This window comes from Falco punctatus, assembly GCF_963210335.1.
Source record: "Falco punctatus genome assembly, chromosome: 2".
Taxonomy (NCBI): Eukaryota; Metazoa; Chordata; class Aves; order Falconiformes; family Falconidae; genus Falco; species Falco punctatus.
In genome coordinates this window covers 112395547-112422925 of record NC_137581.1, presented here as the reverse complement: position 1 = coordinate 112422925, position 27379 = coordinate 112395547, and the positions used below count along the sequence as shown (strand labels likewise).

The 27379-nt window shown below is 38.3% G+C and overlaps 1 protein-coding gene across 3 annotated transcripts in view; it reads right to left on the bottom strand.

Moving 5' to 3' along the window:
* Nucleotides 1–27379, bottom strand: part of CADM2 (cell adhesion molecule 2) — a 689497-nt gene that overhangs the window by 163120 nt on the left and 498998 nt on the right. For all 3 annotated transcript variants that reach the window (XM_080376574.1, XM_080376575.1, XM_080376573.1), the window contains one exon: nt 26627–26776. In XM_080376574.1, coding sequence (XP_080232700.1) covers nt 26627–26776 — 150 coding nt within the window. The remainder of the gene's footprint in view (nt 1–26626; nt 26777–27379) is intronic.

The window sequence follows — 27379 nt, the reverse complement described above, 5'->3', positions numbered from 1 at the left end:
TCAGTCAATTTAAGAATATTGTAAAATTGAGTTAAAAAGACAGGTAAGCCTCTCCAAACCACTTAGGAAGGAAACTTCCTGTGATTAACACTTCTACAGACAGAAGCCCTTGTTACTTGCAGCTTTTACTTGTGGAGTTTAACAAGGTCACAATCTACTTATAGTAGCAGCTGGTAGGACATTTATCCTGTTAACAGTTTCTGGTTTAATTATCATTGTTATCAGAGGTAGTACTTTTCATTATGGCAGCACACAACATACAATAAGAAAAAACTACATCCAAAAACAAATACTGGAAAGGACCCATAGATTAGAATGATGTAAGTAGGTTTATCAGAAGTTTAATACACTTTTTTTTTTTTTTTTTAAATAGTAGTAAATGATGTTGGGGATTATTTTATGCATACTGCAGTCTAGCACCTCTGACCAGCCCATGTTACTCTTCAAGCCAAAACCAGGACCACAATGCTATTTAAAGACTTGATTCATTTGAAATACCACTGGTAGAAGAGATTCCTCTGGGTCCTGCAGACACTCAGTAGAAGGACCAAATACTGAAGCTGTTGAAGAAGAGAACTTATTAAAAAAGCCTGCTCTACATTACATTTTCAGTGAGAACTGGCATCCTTTTCAATGACAGATACTGATAGTATCCACACTAATGCAGCAAACTTAACTAAGCATGAATGCTGCCCCTTCCTGCTTCTGGATGCCTGATGTATCCAAATCTTCTAATTTCCTTTATCTTATCCAAAGTTCTTATAAAATTCAAATCTGCAAAATTTCTTACCAGATGAAAAAAGGACTTTGTCGATAAAAGAAAGGAATGCACAACACATGTTTGAGTTTACTGAACTGTCATCTGCTATGGACTAACTTCTAGGGATCCCATGAATGAATCCCATAAGCAGCAGCTGAAAATACCAGCTGTTTGTTTCAGCACTGAACCCCAACATCTTGGAAGTCATGGTTTAACCAATTCCTGACCATAGACATAGCTACATTAAAACATATCGGACTCATCCATGAAACACTATGGAGTACAAGCACTTACCCACTTCCTTTATAATCTGCATCCCCGAGCACACAGGTAACAGTTAACGTGTACTAGTTTAGAAGAATACTGTTGTGGTTTAACCCCGGCCGGCAACCCAGCCCCACGCAGCCGCTCGCTCACTCCCCCTCACCCAGAGGGATGGGAAAGAGAATTGGAAAGGAATGTAAAACTTGAGGGCTGAAATAAGAACTATTTAATAGGTAAAGCAAAAGCCACACACACAAGCAAAGCAAAGCAAGGGATTCATTCCCCACCCCCCATGGGCAGGCAGGTGTCCAGGATGTGTAATAGTTACTCAGGAAGACAAACACCATAATGCTGAATGCCCCCCCTTCCTTCTTCCCCCAGCTCATATACTCAGCATGACATCCCATGGTATGGAATATCCCTCTGGCCAGTTTGGGTCAGCTGTCCTGGCTGTGTCCCCTCCCAATTCCCCGTGCCCCCCCCAGCCCTGTCCCTGGCAGGGCCTGAGAACCTGAGAAGTCCTTGACTCAGTATGAACATCACCCAGCACCAACCAACCCCATCCCTGTGCCATCAGCATTGCTCTCACACCACACCCAAAACACAGCCCTGCTCCAGCTGCTGAGAGGAAAACTAACTATCCCAGCTGAAACCAGGACAAATATCAACAGAACTTTTAAATTTCTTTCTATTTATTTGGGTTTTTTTTTTTTCCGTTTAACAAGGAGCACCACTGCAGCACTGCTGTGTGGTGAAAGTTTTAAGAACTACAAGGTGATCACACATTGCAGTCTTGAAAATCTAAACTGCAGGAACTGGCCTGAGGCTGGCAATTGCTCCTACCACAGTTTTGGCTGAATGAGCCATCATTTGACCCTAAAGCACCTGTCCAGCCTAAACATATCAAAGAACGGTTGACAACAGCTATTTCAGCAGTATTTGCAGAGACAAGAAAACATCAAGAATCAATAGTGAAAGTAATAAAAAAGGCTAACTTTCCATTGCAAATAAAATCCAAGAAAACCTTTCTGATCCTGTTTGTACAACAAATGTGTGTAAAGCCAAGGCTTCATAAGTGCAGAAAGAAAAATAAACTCTGCACATTATGACTGGCCAAAGTAAAAAAAAAAAAAACCAAAACAAAACCCACAGCCTTCAGGAAAATAAGCACATTTTTGTCTGTGTAAATACTTTTGCCCCTGTATTTACAGTTTCTTTGAGTATTTATCTGAAGTCACCACCCATCTCAAAAGCATGCTGGAAAAAAACTAGAAAACCAACTACTAAAACCACTTTCAAAAGCCCATTTGAATATTACTCACTCTGTTCTTGCCTTTTATCATTAGTTAATGATTAATTGTTGGAATTGAGTGCTCAATGAAAGCTTCATACAAAAGCCTTTAGTGTTGGCCAAACAATATGAAAATTTTAGAGTTAAAAATCTAGAATTCATAAAACTAGGGTTTTAAGTTATGGTTTTATATTTCAGGGATCACATTTTAAGTGTTTGTGACAAACTTTATTTTATTTAGTTTTATCTGACCTGTGTTTTAATTGCACTGGATACTGAGGAAACAACAAAAAGTCTCCTCACAATATTTTAAAGAAATGCTTAGATTGCTATATATTTTACTGTATCAACTGTAGTTCTACATTACTTCTCAGACAAGATAGCAGTTTGATTCCTTCTAAATCTAATTTTTTGCTGGATTCTACAATAGTAATCAATTAACAGGAGTGGAATGAAAGACATGTCAAGCAGGGCTAACTATGTCCAAGCTTATCCACCTACTGCTGCTGCAACTGGAAAAGGAGCCACAGTTGCACGGAGGCTGAAGAGAATGGTCCTCTGACATTGTCACGCTACGCTTCAGGTGCTATATACTTTCTTTTTTTATACTTGTACTCACTGCAATTACTAACTCCTATGACACATATCTATATCTTAATCTGAAGGCAGGCCGGAGCTTGCACTGCAAACCAGATTTATTGAACCGTCAAAACAACCGGCCCCAAGCACAAAGCTTTGGGCGAATCCTGGAGAGGGAAGGAAGCAGCAGTTTGCTGTCACTATGTCCCTTAGCACAGGGAGGCATATGACTGTGAGAGGGTAGGCAGCAGGCTTTGGGTTTGCCTTAGATTTTAGGAACACTCCCACATCATAGTGAGTGGGGTACACTAATAAGGATGCTGACTGAGGAGTGGGTGGGTGCACCAGAATCTAGAGATACCCCAGTACTGGCTACCAAATACAGGGAACACACTAGATTTCATCTGCCTCCTGCCATACTGCACTGAGCTGCTTTGACATAACTTGAAGATCCAGACAAATACTTGTACTCTTGAACCAACCATTCATAAACCCCTAAATATACTTTCCCAAAGTAGAACACTAGATTGAAGAATTTTGTATCAGCATGTGCATCTTTCAAGTAATACAAATAAAACTCCCTAGTTCACTGCCTTTCCACTTTTTACCCTGTTTGTTGGTGGTTTTCTGTTGTTATTGTATGGTTGGTTTTTTTTGGAAAACACCACAAATAATCTCCCAATACAAAATACACACCTTCAGCATTCAACTACTACTTGATTTGTTTCGAACAAGCAGCAGTTAATCCAATAACGACTTTCCTTGCATATGACCTGCAAATTTCTTATTGCCTTGGGAAAATATTTTCTTACAGTTAAATCTACAGTGCCTTTGGAAAAGGGAACACTGGTCCAATATGTCTATAATTACGACAAATATCTGATATGCAAACAACTGTGACCTTTAACATACATTGCAAACTCACAGGAAGCATTGCAATTAATAACTCTATCAAACTGCTGCATTAAAATTACCACTAATTATTTACTCAGTTTCATTAACAATATAGAATTTGTGCAACACACAGCCAAAACGCCTCTGAGAAAAAGACAGCATGCTGAGTCTGGTCATGGCGCCAATAAGCCCATTTAATAAAGAGGAAAAAAGTAGAAAGTAAGTGAAAAGTGCTATGACTGAGCCTGGAAAGCTTACTGATGGAAAGTGACCGTATTTCAAAAAGGCTGTGATAGAGGAACTGTTATTAAACAATAGCTGTGTGGCATCAGGACACATTAGGAGCTAGCAACATGAAATTAGAATTCTGAGAAGGAACTTCAAATACTGAGTACATCGAGTTCTTTCTCGTTTTCTTCTTTTTCTTTCTTTTTCTCCTTACTCTGTTATTCATAGATTTATTGTCAATTTTTTCCTACAGCTACTTGTCAGCTAAGTCTGGAAGAACTTACACTGCTATCAAGCACCGTGGAGGTCACTCCCACACATCTGATTACCTCCTTGATTCATAGGAGTGTTGCTACACATACACTGAAAGCTACCATGAACAATACATTCATTTCTAAGACAGATGTCTGTTATAAAGTACTCTTGGACTCTGGAAGCTACGAGAAGCTAAGTAAATTTTTTGGTTATAGTATGATTTCCAGCATAGTGGTTCTACACGTTAAATATTGGGTCTTAGGAAAAGGTAGGTATTGTTCAGAATAAGCCAGCAATTTGAAACATTGGCAATAATTTTATATGTGGTGTTGCTAAGGGAAAGGCTATGATGGAAACTCATAAATTCACAAGGAAAAAACTTACTTGTAAAGTCTCATATGTGGAATAAAGATTGTATCTTTTCTGACTCTAGCTAGAAACTCTGAAAGAACCTTGATAGGGAAACAAACCAATATTATTAAATTTGCTACAGGTTATTCAATATACTACACACTTTCAACTTGAATAAAGCAAAGCAGCCTCAAAGCCCACTGCTAGGAAAATAACAATTACTACTTGCTCCAGTTGTTATACAAATACCTAAAACCACATCTTTAAGTTAGAGTCACTACACACTAACAAAGGGAATGATACCCTGCCCTCCAAGGTGTAAGAAGTAAAGAAGAGACAAAAGAATGAAAATTTAGATCCTCCAAGCCACAGGCAGCATATAAAAGCTGAGAAAGTTTGATGGCCGTATTTCCCAAAGGTCTTACTTGCTAAAACAGAAATCACATCTGAAGACTGTCTCCCTAGATGTCCAAAGAGGTCAGGGCTCCCAAATATCCATCCAACCCCCACCCTCATGCTGAAAACACAAACAAGCTTGTGAAAAGCCCTGAAGGTTCATTATCTCTAGACCACAATTTTATGAGGACAGATACAAGAGCACTTGTTACTGGAAACAGACAATATAGTTTTTCTTAAAGAAATGATCAAAGCCCTTACAAGCTTTTACCTGATGGTCAAGGATCTTATCTGAGAAATTAAAAACATACATTTGGAGTCTTTTTAAATTGAAGATGGCATTGAATATTAAGTCATTAGGGTATGATTTTTTTAAAATGCTGATTTCATGTTTGAGCAAGGGAAATGCTACAGAAATATGGCTAAACATTACAATTGCCTCCATTACAACAAAAAATGGGTGAAACATGAACATCTTGCAAGGATCATATTTATTTATGAGAGAGACTGGCTACTCAGAAAACTTAAACTTTGCCTTGGATACTGGTAGGACTTAGCTGCTTTAGCTGAGGTAGCTCAGGACATGAGCAGAAGTAGAAATTTACCCATCTTGTAACCTTTCCAGTAAAAAAAGGCACGCCCCTATCCAATTCTAGACATCTAAAATTCACTGAATGCTATTTTATGGTCTTGCTTGAATCTTTCTTAAACATTTGATTTGCTTAGGTGTCTCTCCAGTACCATGGTATTTTTGAAAACGATACTCTATTTTATTTACCAAAGGTTACATAAGAAGCTTTTGACTGAAAGAGTCGTGAATCCTAACCCAGTGCCTTAAGCATAAAAATATTTTTCTGTAATTACCACCCCCGGAGCCAGTTTCTACCCCATGATCTTACTGAGAAGTCATTCTGCTACTGAAAGCTGAAGTATTTGAAGGTGAATTAAAACAATCTCTTTTTCTTTCCTGTAGTGTTTTTTTAGATGTTCTTCTGAGTTCCTTTGAAGCCACCTATGTTCCTTTTTCATCCCTCAGTTCTTTTCCCACATATGGCTTCTGCCTCCTTTGTCTCTTTGAAATCTCCACCTTCTTCTACAGAGAGAAGCAGAGCACTGAAATTTCATCTCTTGATGTTATTCAAGGACCTCTCTGACACTCATTACTCAAAATCTTCGGTCCTACAGAAACCTTCAGTGAAACCATGAAAAAGTGAAGGGAGTAACAAGGAACACAGAGACTTCCAGATGATGCCAGAAGCGAGATTAAAATTACATATTTCCATTACATTAAAACTACATCTTAACAATGGGTTAAACAGAGTTTGGAAAGAACCAAACTTCACCTATGAAGTATTGAGGCAGGAAAGCTAGTGAATGCCAAGGGTCTACTTCCAAGTCTATGCATCTGAACTTAAAGTTACTTTAGGTCTAGACTGTTTGGGTGGGAATTGGTGGTTCTCATGGAGTATCCTATCACTTCCCACAAGACATGGCCTTCCAGAAGCACCTATTATACTTAAAAAATAATGGCATGGGCATACCACTTTTACAAGCTAGCTAAGCAGTTCACTTGCACATTACCCTACCAAGGAAACAGACTTCAATTTTGTTCTGAGTTGCTTAGAAGAAATATTTGTTGCATTTAAAGTCTGCAGCAATTCTGTTTAGATCAAAATTGAAGAATTCTGCTTCTGATGTACTGTAAAAAATGCACTGGAAATTGCACCATTGCAAAGCCCATTGGTGACCTTTCTATCATGCACCACATTCACTAGTGTACCCTGGTGAGGCAGGAGCACTCTCCCAGTTCTGGAGAGAGACAAGCTCGATGATCAGAGGTTCTATAACCTCTTTTAATCATCAACATCAGAATCGGTGACTCAGAGGTAAATTCAGAGGAAGACACTGTGGGGGTTTCTTTATAAAAGAACGAGCAAAATAGAGTAAGCAAAGCACAAAACTAATTAAACCTGATGCAACAAAAACTAAAGCAGTTTTGATGCAATTTATTAAGGAGAAAAAGCTGTGAAATTAACAGCAATCAAAACCTAATTAAAGTTGATGCAATAGGAGCAGCCAAAGAATGCCTGATAACATTTATTGAACCAAAGAAACATGGCTGTCAAGTTAAAAGAAATCAACCAAACTCTGTTTTTGAATAGTAACGCAAAGATAATTATTCTCTGGGTGACACTTACAGAATAAGATTCAAGTCATTACCTCAAAAGACAAAAGGACTGACATGCTGTGTTAAACTGCCTGTGAATAAAAGGGTCTTAATACAGAAACTTTATAAGTAATTCCTAGGTCTTGCATGTAAACAAATATGACTCATCAATCAAAAACAATGCAGTATTATTGTTGTATCAGTTACTTCTATAAACTAATACTTGACATTTAGGAGACCATCTTGCCTAACAGGGTGCTTACAAGCCAGACTTCTGGTGTTTTCATCTTAGCTTTGAAACTCATTGTCTTAGCGCCTTGGGCAAGTAATTAACATCCAGGAGTCCATTTGTTTTAGGATTAGGATGCAAAACTCAATTCCTGATGTCAAGTAACATTTAAATTATGGCCAACTGCCAGAAATTCTTCTCTTATGGAAAGTCTTGGTGCTAAATCTTGAAGTGGGGGTGTCTGTAGTGAGTGTAAGGTGCTTGTATTTCCTGTATGTAGTTGTACATCTTTTATATCATGGTGTCAGACTTAGAAAAATAATTCAGACAAAACCAGATGCTTACAAAGGGTATAATGAAAATGAACATAAAAGTACTATTTGTCAAACAATTCTAAAATATGTTAAAAGCTTACTGTTTAACTAAAACTCGATCTTGTAACTCCTGTAGGAAGGGTCACAGTCATGGCCCCAGTTAAGTGAATCTCACCCAAATACTCAACTTCCAGCACCTTTATTCTGGAATCATGGTTTAGAAACAATGTGGGGAATTCTTCCCAGTAAATCTTCAACAGTATCATTATCCTACTAAGTCACCATCCACAGGCACTGAACAAATAAGTATATGTTGTAAAACATGATAGCATAGCTAAATGCAGCACAGATATCCAGCAAACTATCAGATTTGTTTTGTTATTTTAATCTTGCAAAGACAATCTCCTCAGCTGAGAAGTAAAGTTTTCCATAATTCATTTTAATACTTTTAAGTTCCACTTCCTATTCTTTTTTAAAAAAACCCTACCTGTCTCTGGTGTACAGTACATCAAGAAATGACTGCTGAAGCCCATTAGTCAATTCCAAAGGGCTGCAATCTGGTATTACCGACACGCCTAAGGAAGATTTCCATGTCACATCACTCCACTTTTTCATAAACCTGGCATTGTTTTTAAGCATAAAATAGTGAGTTAATCTGTTTAATGGTGTTGACTTTCTTCTTTACTGCATTCTTACCCCCAAGGAATTTTGAGCAGTGGGAGAGATCCTCATTACTCACAATTTTCAGCTTTTTTTTTTTTTTTTTTTTTTTATAAAAAAGCTCACCCTTACATGGTCAAAATTTTACTTGCAGAGACAGTTTATGTCATTAATATGGGTATTTAATGGATCATTTTCTCCTAGTCTGTTCTGAACAAAAGTTTCCTTCATTTTATCTTTTTTTATAGTGAGTCAAGATTTTAAACTGCTCCTTACCTTGGGAATAAAAACTGGCATGCAGAGAGCGCTTGCTTGTGTTCACTTCAGCTGAGCTCCAGCAAAGAGAGCATCTTTACGTTTGCGTATCACAGGCTTCTGCAGCCTGGTGCAGAACTTCACTACACCTAGAATCACGGGGCCAAATTAAACTCTTACATAAGCAAGTTAATGTTACTGAAATGGACAGGGTTGTATCTGCTACACCAGGTCATGATTTGGCCTGTTACCAACAAAATCTGTCTATTAGGCAGTTGTTAGTATGTATTTATCCTTAGGATTGGGTCTGGAGTTCAACCTGTTGTAACGTTATTTCCTGAACACAGAGAAGGTTTTCAAAGTACTCGCTATCCATGGCTTTTTCAGTTAGTTGTTCAGCAAAATGCTACTGAAACCTAAACTCCCAAGAAGTTATACCCATCCTGTTTATACCACAGTACTTCATTTGCTTTGCTCAGTTTACAAAAATTCTCAGCTTCCTTCTCCACCCTTCCCTGCTGGGTAAGAAACGAATGGGACTTACACCCCCCCCCCCCCCCCCATCTGCATGAGCTCTGCATGAGTTGACTGCCTTGATCTTCTGTCTCAGCTGCCTGGTCGATCTCTGCCTCTTTGCGTGGAGAAGAACAAAATTCTACCTGCCTTTCCCGCAGTAGCAGAATAAATTTAGATCAGTTTTTGTTTTCTGCTCCTAATGCACATGAATTTATACATATTTGATACTCACATTTTGTTTCGAACAGGTTGGAAAATGCACAACAGATTCAAATATTAATGAGGGAGCATTTGGAAGGAAAGAATGTGAGTTTATTAATGGTGCAATCATATATGCTACCATACACTAGGAATACTGGCTAAAAATTATCTTTCTTCCAACATTTCAGATTAAATACACACACTCACAAAATTCCAGAACAAACCTGAAAAAACCTACACTGACAGTACACACCCTGCAGGAACATGACTTGAAAATACCTGCTCATTTCAAACCACCACAGAAGGGAAAACCTTTGAAGATTCTACGATCATCTTGTTGCCAGTACCACATAAATTACACCAATTCAATTTCTATTACCCTCTATTCTAGGCCTATTAAATCTTTACTAATAGGTCTCCTTCATGTCATGCCCATATAGTGAGGTGCAAGGCCCTTTTTATCGTAAGTTAAACAGTGGTAATGGGGGGATGGTGGTGTGACATACTGCTCTCAGACAAGGAGAGTAATTTCCACATTTTAAAATAATAAATTAATCCTTAGCACCTCTACTACATCTTGAAGGACAATTCTGATCTACTGTGCCTTGATCAGTTTGACATAAAAAAATATCTGTTTGTTGTTGGTAGTTAGAAGAAGAAATAGGAACTTGCTACAAAACAGGACTGCCCGAGTATCTTTCTTCAAAATTGTTACAAAGCACATAAAATGAATAAGGAAATTTTCTTATCACTGCCATTTGCCCTTTTCCTTTGCTAGTCTCTCCCATGTTTGAAAACATAAACATAGACGCAGGCTATTTGAGTGTCTTAGGAGAAAGGGGAAGATTCTGTCACAATCTGAAACAGGTAATCTATATTAATAGGGGGTGATTTTTTTTCAGCAAAATGGGTTTATTACTGACTGGTGTGAAAACCATCCTCTTGGGAAGCTGCAATACGCTGATAGATTGTATACAGACCCCTTAACTTACTACATTACAAATTGACAACATCATTGCCAGCACATTTTGTTAAACACAGATGAACTGCACCTCTTAAATTCTTCAGCAGTAAGGCTGACATTTTTTGGACAGTAAATCCTCTCATTTTTGAAAAAGAAATGATAGACGCTTTAGGACACATCGATCTGGAGGATGAGTCTAAGCTCATCCAGGCTTAAAAATCTGGGAAATAGCACAAGCTGACCTGAGTTGCATTAGCTTTTCTGAATTCCTCTATAGGCTCTCAAAAGAAGCGGTTCAAACATAACATGATAGGAAAGCGTTTACGACTGTCGTCGGGAGCCTTGGCATTGTGTGTTGATGTGGCACTGCATCATCTTGTGGTGATGAACTCTGTCTCGAGAAACGGAGACAGAGCAGAAAGAAATATGTTTGGAATTAACTTTTCTTACATCACTTCAACTGGAATACAGTCAGACAGAGAATAATGTGAGTAATGAAGCAAGGACATAGTTTGCAAAACTGGGTAAAATATTTCTTTCTGCTTAGCACACTTTCGTCTATAAATGGGTAAAAGTACGTACCTCAGCGGTAACCTCAATACTCAAACCAAGCTGGATGCTGAAAGTCTAACATTAAAAAAGTGAGCTATTTTACACAAAGCACAACATATTTTATGTTACAGTTTTAATTTCCTCAGGAGTTAAGAGTAGAAGAGTTCAGCGAAAGTGCAGGGCATCCAAACAATGATACATCTTGGTTTCTTACCCTCCTATTTAAGAGCACAGTTGTGACCAAGGTCTTCATTTTTAATGAGAAAGGAAATAAACTGTTAAAGGACTTGTAAAGCATACCTTTCTTTGTCCCTACTGGTGACGCTTTCTTTCTTGAAATAAACAGAAAAAAAACCTTTACGATGCCCCAGTGAAGAAGCAGCAGCCATCTTTTCTGTTTCTGTTTCTACCAGGAATGAACCCCATCAGAAAATGACACAAAAGGAATCTGAAATGACCCAGCTATACTACTGTCAAGCATTTTCACAACACGAATAATGCTATTTAGCAACATGTTCCCTCGTCATTCTTTCCCTTCACTGCCTACATCCAGGCATTGGCAGGTGGGACCAAGCCCCCAGTGGATCTGTGATGGAGCAGGGGATGGAGCTCACAGCTCTCAAGTCCAGCGGCTTGATCCCCCCTCTGGGAGAACAGGACGTTGCTCTGATAGTAAGGAACCGCTGGCAAGGAAGAATCATTCTGAAAAACAGGATGTTCTGGTGGCATTTTACTTCTTGGTGCCAAGGTTCATGCCCTGCTCCTATTTCCCAAGGGATTGAAAATTAGAGTTTTAGGTCAAGTCTGACAGATACGAACCTGATTCTTCAAGTGGACCTTTCCACTCTCTGACATAACACACTGTGTGAAGTAAGGTGATAAAACCAAACCCTATATTAAATTTGGTTTTCAATTTGAAGCCAGACACAAAAAAATGAATGATGTTTCATCAGTAAACTGTGCAGATAGGCTGTTGTGTTCTAAACAAAACTAGTAAAAAACGAGCATTGGCAAAAGCATATTAGTCGCTGAAAATTACACTAAATAGTGCTATGTCAATAAATATTACATATACATCAATAATAGCAATGCCTCATTTTTTACTTTCTATTTTAAAATGAAAACTAATTGTGGTGATAGGATGGAAATGCAGTATTTTCATTTTAGCACAATTTTCCATTTTATATATATATATGAGAAGGTGAACCAAAATAAACATTTAAATTTTTTAACAAAGGTTTTTGCTTATGCCAGGCAATTTCTCCTGCTCAGATCAAGTTCGGTACTTGTTGCATTTTGAAAAGAAGAATATTAAATTTGTGATATTTCCTTCACAATAGCAAGCCCAGATCTCACTCCAGGTAAGTTCTGAAGCAGAATAGCTTTAAAAAAGAAGTAAGTGTCTTATTAATGCTCAACAGCTTCAGTAGAGAAGCTTGCAGATCCTGAATACACAACTATGCTTGAAAGACAAGCAAAGGCAAGATGTCTCGATGACTAAGGATGCCTGTTACAGATGGTGAGGGTACAGTAGTCTGGTACTTTTTTCCAAATATTTTCTGTTCTTCACTGTGAAGGATGTTCCCTTTTCACAGCCTTTTACAGAGGGTAATTCAGGGTGAAAGATCAGGCATGTGCCATTCACATGAAGCCTTGATATTTAGTTTGTAACGTAAATCATACTATGACTGCTGAGGAGCAAATTTACCTGCAAAACATGTAGGAAGGATCCTTAGCAGCTACAAGGAACTGGAACTCCATGAAGTTTGTCAAATGCTCTACTAAGAACTAGTGAATAGAGACTGACACAGGCATTCTAACGAGAACGCCACAGTCAGGGGGCTGAGCACCACCTAAGAGGAACATTAAGCTGCATGATTTCAAGGCTCCTACTTGCCTCAGCTCTAAAGTGATCCTTCCAGTTGGGTGCAAGAACAACTCCAGTATGAAACTGGACACTGCAACAAACAAAGAAGGAATAAGATCTCCCTTCCGTGTCTCCCCCCAGCCCCACACTAACAGATGCTCATCTGCAGGAAGACAGCCATATGAAAAAATGGACCAGGCAGCATCAAAGTGCTGTGCACTGCAAGAAGGGAAATGAGAAGCAATTTTTTTAACATTAATAAGGGCATACTGAAGCCTTCAACAGTTCTGAAAAAATACCCATTCACAAGCCTGGCTTATCGGCACAGGGAGAAATTTCCGTATGTGTGAGGCAGTTGCTAAGAAAGCTCTGACTAATGCAGATACAAGTCTGACTTTTTAAGTTGACATTTCTGCTTTTCCAGTGGATCAGAACTGTCAGGAGAGTTCTGCAGGCAGACCAGAGGATTGCAGAGGAGAGTTATTCTGTAGCAGTCTAAGAGTTGTGGCATAAGTGCTTTGATGGAATTAGCAATGGTGGTTTAAGAAACAGCCTCAGACACTATTCCCAGCACTGGCAATTACCATTCTCATTACAGAATCAGAACAAAGGAACAGAATCAGAAGGAAACCAGCTGCAAATTTTCCTATATGGGCAAAGAGCAAATTCCCTTCTGCTGCTGCTTTCACAATGCCTTTAAGTAACATCTGGCAGCGGGCAGGACAGACAACTGGAGACAGGAGCATTTAAAGTGTTGCTACTAGACTTGCCAAGAGCTCAGCTGTCAGAGTCCTTTAGACTTTCCTCATGCCTCTTCTGGTTTTCTCACAAGATGTGACTATGACAAACACTTATCCTTCAAAAATTGAAAAAGATAAAAAAAAGTCTTCTGGTAAGCACATCAGCAGAACATACTGTGCATCTGTAGAGCACCAAAATAGGGATTAAATTAAATTTTGCTAGGTAGTTGGAGGAAAAGGCCTTTAAAGATAGCACTTGGCATGGGTTAATCGCCTCTTTCATTAAGGAAAGGAATACATACTGAGAACATCTTTCTGCCATCTGATTAAGCAATGAGCCAATACAATTGTAAATCTTCCAGAAATTCCCCATGGTTCAACTCAACAGAGGCAACTCTTTACTTCTCAGACCCTATCTCTCATTTTCAGATAATCATTGCATTAATTGTGTACAAAAACTTTCTATCATGCTGCTAAAAGAAATGGAATGTGACTGTTCTGTGATACTCCTTAGCAATCTTTGACAATTAAGAGATTGAATTATTCATATTTATTTCTAATATAATAACAATTTTGAAGTATGCTCACCACTCAATTGCTCAAAAAGTAAGTAAAGCGAAAACTATTTGATTCTAGTATAAACAGTTCAACTCTTCATTTACAAATGTTTTAGTGGCTGATACAACTTATTCTGTCTGTAACTGAGAGGAAAAGGATTTAAGGGTACTATATCCCCAAAATCATATGCTATGAATTGCTTGGCAAGTCATTAGAATTTTTTCTTCCTTTGAATAAGGCAGATTTTGAATTGTATCTGCACTTATTTGTATTATTTACAAGTATTGTAAGTACTAGTTCTGTGTAATACTTACCCGCACTACAAGAAGTTTCATGCAAGTCGAGTCAGTTTCGGTATATGCATGTAATATGGTTCAATTCAGACAGGTTTTTTTCTCTCTCTGTGTTAGGCAGCACGACCACAGTATTGAAATAGATATTATGGGATTTGCACTGAGATACTTGATAATTTCATTCAAGATGGGAAAAATACAGATGACATTATTTCTAGGCTGAAAAATTGACTACAAAGTCTGAAGAATATCAGAAGGGAAAATATGACGTGTATGAAATGAAAAGGAATGCACATGTGCTAAGATTGTACGCTGCAATGCACATTTTATTAAACAAGCTTTTGTTCAGTGGCATAAACTGACCCACAACCAGATAATCTGTATGGGAAGAATGATCTAGTAAGATAGAATTGTATTTTTCCTCTAAATATCATTTTAGATAACAAGATATTCTGTTTAAGTTGGTTTTGCTTCCATTAAACATACATTTGGGCAGTCAGTGTACTTGCTTGGTTTTATGCTCTTAGGCTGCTACTGGACAATAAAGCTACAGATAGAAATAAAATAATAATGGCTTGTGACAGGTTACGTTTAAAATGTTTGATCACACTGATCAATGGGCCTTTGCTTCAAAAGCTAAGCTGAGGTTCAAGGAAGGAAAAGATAATAGTTGTTCCAGCAGTTTGTCTATATCTCACCAAACTGGAAGGCATTTGGGATGCAGCCCAAGTATTAATACAGCTGCCACATACAAAAAAAATGCTTTTTTGATTCTCAGGCTCCATGATAGAAAAAATACTTCTGTTAGAGCCTATACACTTAACTTAAGTCTTGGTTTTATTTTAAAATTCAGAAGCTTTATTTTACTTCTGAGACTTGTAATAATTCTATATTCTTTCAGCAGCATTCTGAAAACTTCTTAATATTTGACAAAAATAATTATCCATCAATTACTGTAGATTAGCTGTTACAGGTGAGGTTTTTAAATTTATTTATTTTTGACATCTCTTAACACTCCTTGAACTCTGTGTGCTGCTGGTTTGTTGGTTTTTTTCCTCATTTACACAATCACCCTTTGGTTTTTGTGTTTCCTCAAGCTTCTTTTACCCAGAGTACATACCTCTGAAAGTAATCTCATTCAGGTTGATTCAGTTCTCATTTCTGTTCAATTTAAAGTTATTTTCTTTGGCTCACAGCAGACCATCACACAGTCTCTCACTGAGTTATTGAGGATTTTCACCCCCTATCAAGCAGCTCATCAGCAATTACTGATCCTGCACACAGATCCTTAAAGATCCAGGACATGATGATTTGTTACACTTTCTGTGGTGAAACAATCATGAAGGGAAGTTCCTTAAACAAGTTTCTACCAGGAAGGGAGTGGGGAGATTAGCATTTCTAATAATGGTAGATCCTTCACTTCCACTGCAGAAACTGAAAATAGTCATATCTTTATGTCCAGACAATATGAATGTGTACATTTACTGCCTTTATTTAAATCTTCGGATATCTTAAAATCCTCAGCTTCTCTGACCTTAATACTGTGATTCTCCTATAAACTAATAATCTAGCTTTGGCATTGGCTCATAACATCTGATGTTAGATGTGGTAAAATTTGTCTTTAATTTGTTTCCCACTGCCAATGGAAATTTAAACAAGGTATTCTATTTTTCATCATATAGCGGGATTTATATTCACATGATAAGGTGTGACTGTAATATGCGGGAAGTATTAAAAATTTCAGTTAGATTTGGTACTCATCTTTTACAGATTTGTTTCAGTAGATATATTATACACACTTTTAGTAATTTCTTTGGGGTTTGGTTTTTTTTTGTGATTTTTTTTTTTATTAGTAGCTCTCAAGTCTAAACAAAATTAGGATTTCTCATTTCATTCCTTTGTATCACCTACTGCCAGTCAACAAGGGCTTATTTTTTTAGAGTGACTAAAAGAAAAATGGTATTCTGCTTTACTATTGTCTTTAAGAACTCCAGCCTTTCACCGTTACGTCTTCCTGTGGCATACAGAGTGGCTGAAAGCGAGCCTTTAGTATTACAGTCTCCATTTTTAGGTTAAAGGAAAGCAAATCCATGCTGCCAGTGAAAAAAGACCCAAGCTGTCTTCACCCTTGCTAAGTGTGAAAATGGAAGTGTAGGAAAGCGTGCTGCAGAGACATTCACACTCAGCGTATGCCCGTTAGCTCTAACTCAGAGGGAATTTATCTCCCCTAGCCAATAAACTCTTAAGCCCTACTAGTACAACATTGCGGGGACTTGCCATCTTGGATCGCAGCTAGGTTTGGGACTTCTCTACCACATTTGACTGAGCGATGTGGAAATGCTTACACAATTTGGCAAGCCATCTTCTTCTCGGAGAAGCTGTAATTTCAGAAGGCAGAGAGCTGAATTCCACAGGTAGAACTATATTATCAAACCGGCTTCTGGGCTGGGTTTGGAATCCAGTTGTCTCAGGTCTAGTTAAAGGAGACTGGGAATTCTGTGTTACGCTGATAGAAGAGGGTTTGCCTGTTCCTCTACGATCTTCCTACATAGTAGTCACTGTCCTTCAGTCATACCCTTTGGAGCTGTTTTCCATCCACTTGGGTAAATGTCTAAAAATATATTCTTGAATCACTCTTCTGGACTACATTTCTCCTTGACCTGCTGTGTTTTTATTCCTCCGGCATCTACTGACTGATAGCTAATCTCCACATTAACCCTTCTAAAAGCAGCTGGAATGGCAGTGACTGTACCACCTGCTGTGAGTCTAGGGCTGCTGTGATTATATTGTATTCAATTTCATTTTCTGTTTCCAAGTCAGCTTTTGATTGATTATTTCCAGTATCACTAGACAGTGTGTTGCAGAACCTTAGATTTTTTATGTGTTAAGCTATATCCATGTTTATAATCCATGATAAAAAGGCTTTTCTTTTCAGCTGACCTAATTTTCTTGAAGAAACCTTGTGGAAGCTGGACAGACCTGCCAGCAAAATCTTAGCTAGCTTATGTGCTAGCTCAAATGTCTCTTCATGGCACTGTGCCATACTGATATTCTCATTTTTTCAGGGGTTTCTGGTTTGCCCTTCTAAGAGTTTTGTCATCCAGGTGCATAGTCACGGCTGTACTTGTGATGTGGATTTTTTTCTTATATCTGTACGCAATATATCACATCTTTCTGTCCTGGGAATACCTGAATGTTCTGTGATTGTCTTTAGCTTTTCATTATAAATATTTTTCTACTTTTATCCTAAAGCGTTATCTATTTCTTTATGATCTGATATGCCATTTCTAAATATTTGCACTTCGACTTTTTCCAATGCTGCTGTTTTCCTTTTAGAAGCATAATTTTCACCAGCCCTGCAAATATCAGCTATTCTTTGCAAAGTCAGTTCTTTACATTCTCCAAAGTTAAGTTTGCTTGGATTCAACAATCACTTATATAACAAAACATTCAGGTTCTGCTCTGTCTGGTAATTCTCTTACCCCTATGACTACTGTACTGAATACACTGTGATATAACAATCAGCACTCTTGCTTGTCACCTAGTTTCTTCCAAAAAATAACCTTCACTTTCCCTCAGGAACACTGTTCACCATGTTCCTGATTAAAAACAAAATGTCTTTTTCTGCCTACTTTCATGTTCCTTACAATGTACAATGCTGAGCTCTACTGCTCCTGGATCTACTGCTTATCATCGTGAGCGTATTCTCCCACTTGCCCTTCTCTGCACTCAAATTGTTCCTCGCTATCATTTACTCTAAGAGTTGTCTGAAAGAAAACAACAGGTTCAGAATTTAATGTACTAAGTTCATTTTCTTCAGAAACCCCAGGAACTTTTGCTTATTCACACAAACAACTAGCACAGAGAGGCCAGGTATATGAAATTCCTCTTTCCACCTATTTTTTTGATACATGCCTCCACCCTCACCCGGAATTTCTCACTCCTGAGAAGACTCTTTTCCATTTAAAACAAAAATAGCCACCAATCTTGGCAGTGTCATCACAACTGCTGCTTCACTTTATCATACCCCAATGTATCAGCTTCATTTTCTGTTTAGCTGGAGTGCTGGCAAACTTAATTTCTGCACGTACCCACACTTCTGCACACTATAATGTAAACTCCTACACTTTCTAACCATCTCTACAACATGCTCATTTACTCTTTTAATACTGCTATGAAATGAAAAAATAAATGCTGTAAGTGGGAGTACTTCTACTAATTTATTGCAATGAAATAATATTCTAATGCATTGTAATACGTTTTTAAAAGCAATTTTCATATTCATACAGACAATAACTGTCAAGATATTAACAGACTCCTGTTCTCTTTTATCATGTCATCTTTTGTTAGATGCATGAACACAAGCATTCTGGCTTTCAAAAGCAGCAACCTTATTTTTGAAACCTTAGCTGTTAAGGATCCAGTGAGGTACCCCTTGATCTTGAAAGCTCTAAGACAGCTTCTTTTTTTCCTCTGAGTCCTAAGGAACTACTTTCCAGAATCATTTTCAAGCTCATTTCCTGCCCATGGCTGAGAAGAAAGGTGTACTGGGTCTGGTTGGGATGGAATTCATGTTTTTCATAGCCGCCCATGCGGTGCTGTGTTTCGGATTCATGATGCAAACAGCGCAGCTCATGCACCAGCACACTGGGTGCTGATGAGCAGCGCTTGCACAGTGTCAAGCTCGTCTCTGCTTCTCATTGTGCACCCCTAGCAAGTGGGCTGGGGGTGGCCAAGAGGCTGGGAGGAAACACATTTAGGACAGCTGACCCCAGCTGACCAAAGGATATTCCATACCATATGGTGCTGTACTCCACAATAAAACCTGGGAGTTGTTTTCCCCAAGTGGGGATTGCTCAGAGACCGTCTGGGCATCCATCTGCTGGTGGGAGGGCGTGAGTGATTGCTTTTCCATCACTTTTTTTTTTTTTTTCTTTCTATTTCATTTTCTTATTGAACTGTCTTAACCTCGAACCATGAGTTTTCCTTGACTTTACCCTTCTGATTCTCTCCTCCACCTCACAGCAGGGGAGTGAGTGAGTGTAAGAACCCATTAGTAAGGAACACAATTGCAGCTGAAAGACTTAACCCAGGATACTAATGCCTCTATGTTATACCATGAGCCTCAAGGAAAGGTAAGAGCTGGCCAGACAGCTACTGATAGTCATGTGGCACAACTGTGAAATCAACATATCTGACATAACAAATTAAACTTAACTACAGTTTTGGAAAAATAATTCTGAAAGATCTTCATGGAATGCTTTTCATGGAAAGCTCTCTGTGAAAACCAGATTTCTGCTTCCTACAATTTCTTCATTAAATGCTAGAAACCTCACAAATGTTAAAAGGCATTTACAAGCTTTTGCTATAAACATCAGGGAGGGGGGGAAATACATAAAATAAAATAAAAAAAAGAAAATCCTGTCCCTTTGTATACCTTCCTGCCAGCTCTTCCAACTGTAAAGTCAATTTTTGATATTTTTCTGTGTAGCTTTCTTGCATTTTTACCATTGCTCTTCATGCTACATTATAGGTTTACTACAAGGTATTATGTCAATGAAAGGGTCTATTAAACTCTAAGTAACAGTGATTCTCTAATTTATATGTGTAGCCTAGGATGGCTTTAAGCTTGGTCATCATCTACTGTCTGATACCATCTTCACTCAATTATGTAACAGGAAACAGAGCGTGTGAAGGTGGAGACATAAGTCCATTCATCATTGCTACTTGATTTCTCATTACTTAAATGCTAACACTCTCAGTCCTCCCAACAATACAGCCTGTCTGCCCCCCTGTCTGCATAACTAATCTAAAGCATGTATTTTCTACTTTCCTTTCTATTGCAAAAAAAAAGAAACATTATTTTCTTTGCTTCTTGACTTTTATACGAACCTACTCCTTCTGTCTGAGGATTGTTTGTACACATGTATACCTACATCTTAAATTCAACCGCTTACTAGACTCATTAAATGTCCTACAGGAAGGAATTTCACCATTTCCCCTCAGTCAGAAATATTCTCAAATTATTTTTATAGCTCACAAGTGCCTCTGCTTGTTTATGTAGGTTAGAATCTGAGGCTGATTCACCACAGAATGCTGTAAGCTGGGTTGATACTTAAATTCAATATTCAGAGTCTGGCTTCCACAAAAGAAGTCAAAGAGTTAATACAGCTAACTAGGAAGGAGTTGTATGTCTCCAGCATCAGAGACAGGATTTTATTTCCTGAAGATGCCAGCCTTTTGTATGGCAATTCTATCACCATTTAGTTTTGACAGTGTTGCAGTAAAATTAAAGTTCTCTGCACTAACGAATCCTCCTAAACTGACATACGTGACACTGTAATTAAAATCCCATACCTTGTGCGCTGGGAATCTGTCTCCCTCTACATATCTTTATACGGAGAAAGAAAATGGTTAGGAGTTGTTTTCATGGAGTTAGTTTTCATGGAGGTGGTACAGCTTGATATGCCAAAAGTCATGACGTTTTGATTTGAGACAAAATCAAAATAAATAATAAAAAAAAATCCTGTCTCTAAATTTACCCTCAAGTTCTAATGTAATAGGGCCACCCCCGAGAGGGAGCAAACGCAGCACCTTATCGCAGCTGCCTTACCCAAACACGTTTCCACAAGCTCACCTGAGGCACTGTGCCTATCAGGGATGCTCCTGGGAGCTTTGCAAGTGCAGTGCCCTCTCATCACCCCAGCCTAGTGCACCAGTATCTCTGAAAGCTTTCAAGATGATAGGGAGTTACATAAATGCCAAATAGTCTTACATGTAAAAAATCAAAGGTCATCTAAAGAAATACATTCTGCTGCTGAGGGATGAATAATCCTGAGGTTGGAATACAATTTCTAATTTTTCAGTAAGACACGGAAGTGCTACTAGATGAAAGCATAAGGGACATGTACCTGTCTATGATGAGGATCAGGCATATGTCTCGTCAAAATGTGGTGTGTCAGTTTGTGGCCAACTTACCATCATCAAAGTCAACACAGCACTTGTTTTACTATCAACAGACCTGCAAACTTCCCCGTTCAGGTGAAGAGCAGGTATTTTAACACTTGCACTTGCCTGACTGATCCAAACTGTTAGGTATTTATAAACCAGGTACCGTTTCTCTCCTTTTTATACTCTGATGGCATATTTTTTTTTATTGATGAGATTAAACACCTTTGACATCAACGGCCATTGTTCAGTTGTACATGTCTCCTTTATAACTCAATATCCCGCTCCACATGTATCTATATTCCCTTCCAAAAGGGAATACGAGGACGGCTGATACAACAAGCTAAATGAAGGTTCTTTTCAGTCTTTTCTTTATCAACCATCTCTGTGTTTCCATGTTACAGCCTTTTTGTTATACATCTGCATTCATGTTTATGACTGTTTATTGCCCACTTAAAATCCTTAAGAAGTTCCACCAGTGAAGATAAAATAAAATAACCTATATTAATTTAAAAATCATATCTGCCAGTTCTACATTGTTACACACTGTGCTTCTTCCAAAGGCAGCTATACAATTATAGGTACTTGGGTGCATAAAGTGATACGGAGGTTTCTATGGCAATTATTCATTTTAATTGAAAATTGTGTAAGGAAAAACTCGTTTCGTGTGCAGCATGCAATTTGCATTTGTTTCCAAAGATTCTGAACTTGCTCAGGGTAAGCTGTGAATTCATATTTTCTAGGAAATTCTAAAATTCTGTCTGGGGGGTGGAAAACCAAGGGGGGTCTTCATAAGGTTGTTAAGTGTATTGAAATTTAAGATCATTTATCCATTTATGCAACTAAACTATCTATTTTTGACTGTCAGGTAAAGATTTTGTGCTTTAAATGAAAGAGGAACAGTTAAAAATCAAATTGAAACACAACGTCCTTGAAATTACAAGGTAGAGGAACCAGAAAAAAAGAGGTACCAGAACAGAGACACAGCATGCTGAAGAAGCCAGGTCATCAACGAGACCAAATCCACAAGATCAAACATTTGTATTTTCACATACTTTAGCTACTGTGTGTTAAAATAATAATGAAGGCAAAGTTAGTTCCAGCTTTAATATATTTTGGAGTGTCAAAACAAGAATTGGAAGGAAGCAACTGTTTTACCTTGCTTAGCTAACAAAATAAAGCTATAACTTATTTTCCTATAGGAAAATAGGACTTCTTTCCTCTGCCATTCCCAGAATGAGTTAAACATTTTAGGCCTTAAAAGAAAAAAACAAATCAGCTACTTCAAGTGATGAGGACCTGGAAACAACCTCTGAACTGTGGTTTCATATTCACTAAATTTATAGCATTGCCTTTTCTGAAAAAAAACCCAACACCCAACACTACTCCTTTTCTATGTATATCATTGCAAGACTGTACAGGCTGGGTGCCAAAAATGTCTCCAGTTAAAAATAGTCCTTGTCATCTTCATAAGTATCAAATAAATATTAAAGTGATGGAAGGGTGAGGGAGGAAGTATACTTTACCAGCCACAGTATGTGAGGAGAAGCAGAAGAATAATTTTAACAATGCAGCTTTAGCATTAGTGTACTTGGCTCATTGCATTTCCATACTTCTTTAGAATTTCTAAGCCAGAAAGAGTATGACTCCTAACTTCAAAGTCAATGACTGCATCACAGGTCAGAAGAAAGCAAAATGACGCGAATGCTTTTCATAGTATGTCATTGTCCTGGTTGCAGCTGGGACAGAGTTAATTTTCTTCTCAGTAGCTGGTGCAGGGCTGTGTTTTTGCTCTGATGTGAGAACAATGTTGACTGGCCACTGGTGGTTTTAGTTGCTGCTGGGTGATGTTTATACTAAATCAAGGACTTTTCAGTTCCTTGGCCCTGCCAGCCAGAGGGCTGGAGTGGCACCGAGAACCGGCAGGGGATGCAACCAGGACAGGTGACCCCAACTGGCCAAAGATGTATTCCCTACCATATGACATGCTCAGTATATGAACTGGGGGAAGACGAAGGAAGGGGGGAGGGACATCTGGCATTATGGCGTTTGTCTTCCCGAGTAACCATGACATGTGCTGGATCCCTGCTCTCCTGGGCATGGCTGGACACCTGCCTGCCCATGGGAAGGGGCGAATGAATCCCTTGCTTTGCTTTGCTTGTGTGTGTGGCTTTTGCTTTACCTATTAAATAGTTCTTATCTCAACCCTTGAGTTTTACATCCCTTTCCGATTCCCCTCCCCATCTCTCTGGGTGAGGGGGAGTGAGCGAGTGGCTGCGTGGGGCTGGGTTGTCAGCCGGGGTTGAACCGTGACAGTCACCCATTTTGGATAAAACGGAGACTGATAACAAACCCCTGGCTGAAAGGCATGGCACTGGGGAGTAGACATTCCCTCCATGTGCGAAGCGACTCTTTTTTTTGTGGCACACGGCAAGTTCTGTTTTGGACAGAAAATGTTTTTGCAAGACAGGGGAATGAATTTGCTTGAGAAAGAAGTGTGGACACGAAAGGGGTCCCACCAAGGACAATCTAGCAGCAGAGGGCTTTCCACTGCACAGACAGTTTGCTCTATTTTAGGCACCTGACAGCTGTCATCTCCCTCATCTGCTGCTGCAGTTTGGACCCTGCTTTGATATGTACCTGCCTTCCCTCATTTTACTAGCTGACTCTCATAATTATTAAAATATAGAGCAATCAATAGAACGATTTCCTGATTTTTTTAATGCTTCCAAACACAGAAGAAACATACTGTCATTCCTATATGTGTCGTTCCTGTAAGTACATATATAGACGATAACTTACTGAATGGAAGTAAGGTTAAAGGCATGCAAATTTGATTTAGCTGTAAATGTGATAACCACAGGTATCCACAGTTACTCAGCTCTGATGGCTATAAAGGCAGCGCTCCTCTTCCAATGTTCCGTTTCCTACACAGAACTTAAGCCTACACGACTGTGTACCCTACACCTGCTCAACAGTTTTCATGAATTTTCAGGGTTTGAGAAACACAGCTATTAAATAGCAATTTTCATGGTGTTGAAGGAGAAGATCTGAAGGTTGGTTTTGGCTAACATTAAGAGACAGGTTTGAAAAGACTCTGGCTGAGGCACAGCTCTCAATAAATCAAATGTAATGGCTGGATCTAGTAGAAAGCTGCTTTTATAGCCAAATTGCATGCCTGGCTAAGAGAAGTGGGAAAGGGGTAAAAAAAAAAAAAAAAAAAAAAAAAGACAAAAAGTGGAAGTGTGGAAGCCTTTACAGTTGTGCTTGCCATCATTTACTGAGAATACCACCAAGATATCAGGGCCATAAATATCTCTCTCCATTTTGGCTCAATAATGCAAGCATCAAAAACATGTAAAGGACATCTTTCTTACTTACAAGAACACATAGATATGCGCACAGAAAAAAATGCCAATGAAGGCTGTAACTTCATTTCCAGAAAAGGCAGAACGTTTTCCCTATTGCACTTGGATGCACTGTTTACTCCCTTCAGTATACTCGAGCCTGGAATTGTCATGCTGAATGCAAAGCTTCGCCAATGTAAGAAAGACTAAATATCTCCGATTGAAAGAATTTTTCTTGACCACATCAAGAAATTTTCCTGTCTAATAGATGCACAGTAACCCCTCTGTAAAATGAATCATCCAGTATTCCTTGAGGTCTTGGGACAAGCTGTAAGTTCAATAAAGAGTGCGGGCCTTTACATTTACACACTTCATCTCCTCACATTTCCTGCGGGGAATACAAATGGCTTCTAAGTACTTACTATGCTGCACGCCATTCAAATTATGTTGCTTCAATTCATTACATTAAAAAGTAATACAAACTTCAATTATTCGTTGCAAAAGTACAGATTTAGCTAAAGTACACAGAAAATTCAATTCACACCAAAATGGCTACAAAGTTCAAATTAGTCTATTTGCAGTCCTCCCATGTCCTTGTCAGCATCCTTTAAAATGTCACTTATTTTATAAAAGATATAGATTTTTGTGAGTATTGATGTGCTCTATCAACAGACAAGTCCTCTCTGCCTTTAGTTTCGCAGATATTATTTACCTTTCCCAAATCACTAATGACTCCAGCTAAAATAAATGGGCCCATATGAGTAAAGGTTACAGGACTAGACTTCCAGCTCAAAAGTTTGTACCTTTATAAATCTCTCCTCTTGAATTCTACATTCAAAAGGTACTTATGACTTCAAAGAAATTGCAAATCAAATGATTACACGCTACAGGAAATTAGATAAAAGAAAAAGGAACCACTTCAACACCATCAAGAGATTCTGTTCAGCTATTATATTAATAGTAAAAAAACATATTTTGATTGCAGCTTCTGCAGGTATAAAATGATAGGTTTTAGACTCTACTTTTATTGAAGTGCATAGATCCACAAAGCATTTTCAGTCTGACAAGGCATTTTAAAATCTTGTAATCATTCAGCAAAGCATATGGACAGCACTTCTTTAATTTTACGCAGAGGAATAACTGCACTTGTTAAAATATGAGTATTGTAGAGTATGTAGCACCTTTCGGAATAAATTCAAGCAGTAGAATTCAGTCTAAAACACTGTTAAACTTCTGTACCCCTATCAACACCAAAGCTTTTGCATTTTTAAAGCCAAGTGATGATTTTGTTCCTCATAACTTTAGTTTTAATTTCTTTATGGAATCTAATGCAATCTTTATGTTAACATTATATTATGTAAAATGTAATGCTTTTTCATTTCAGATTAAGATAAATGACTTAGAAAGTATATCCTACTGCAGTGATAATGCCCTTCTTTTTGTAAGGAGTGGACATTTTCCTTTCTTTTTTCCTCACTAATTGAACTAAAATTATAAAATCTGTGCATGGTATAATTGGAAAAAAAATGGGGCACTAAACCCAAGCATTTTTATTAGCTGTTAAGAACACCTACCACAGCAACTGCATATTGCACTAGCAACTTGAAGCAAATAGTGGGATTATATACATACATATATAAAAAATATAAATATATATATGTATACACACACACATAAAAGCAAGTCACAAGGTTTATGCACTACTTCTTCCCTTGCCTGCCTCTTCACCAACCATAAATGCTCTTTTGAGATATGTCTTCCAATATAGCTTGCAGTAAGAATTTAACATATTATTCTTTTCCTTTAATAAAAAAATAAAATTTCATACGCAAAAAAGTACTCCAGTGACCCTCCTCCAAAATATTATCTAATAATTATAGCTGAAAACATATATTCCCAGCAGATATGTTCCCATTAAGATATGAAAGGGAAATGATTTTCAACCTTTCTTTCTTAGAAGAAGTGATGCAGAACCGTGAGTTCGGGAGAGGATTTACCTTTCTTGTCATCGAAGTACAGCGTCTGTTGAGCTGGATTTGACCACTGGAGGGAGGTGTTATCATTTTGATCGACCCTGCAGGTCAAATTTGCCGTTCCCCCTTCAACAACCGTGACGTTTTGTGTGAGTGGAAACTGCCCTTGGCTGCCTGGGGAGGGAGGGGAGGGATGGGGAAGGGAAGAGAGTAAGAGAGAAAAAAAAAAAAAAAAAAAAAAAAAGCATTTAAGTTGAAGAACTGAATGTATCGCAGCAAGTTCCCACAGATGACAGAGCCTGAATTAAGTGTGATCTCTGGCCAAAGAAAGGTAGTACAATATATTAAAAAAAAGATTTTTTCCCCTTTTCCCCCACCTCGCCCATAAGTTATAGTAATTGGTTCCAAAGAAATGCCTTGCAGTTTTATCTCCTTACACATACCCATACATCCAGGCTATACCACCGCACAGGGCTCACATGCTACACACCTACACAGATGTCTCAGTACAGATAATATAGTTAAATGGCTGTTGAAAACATCACTGGAAGCGTAACATAAAAAATCCACATTGGATTTTTAAAAAAGAGCAGGCCAGCCTTGACTCCCTGTTTCTTTTTACGCTTTTTTAAAGAGCTCTCAGGCACACTGTTTTTCTTGCCAGGTTTGGAAAGTTGTTGGAGAGCAAATGTAGTGTGAATCTAATACTCGATGCATCCTCTGCGAAGGGAATATTACCTGATCTCATATGAAAATGGAAGTGATGATGTAGTAGGT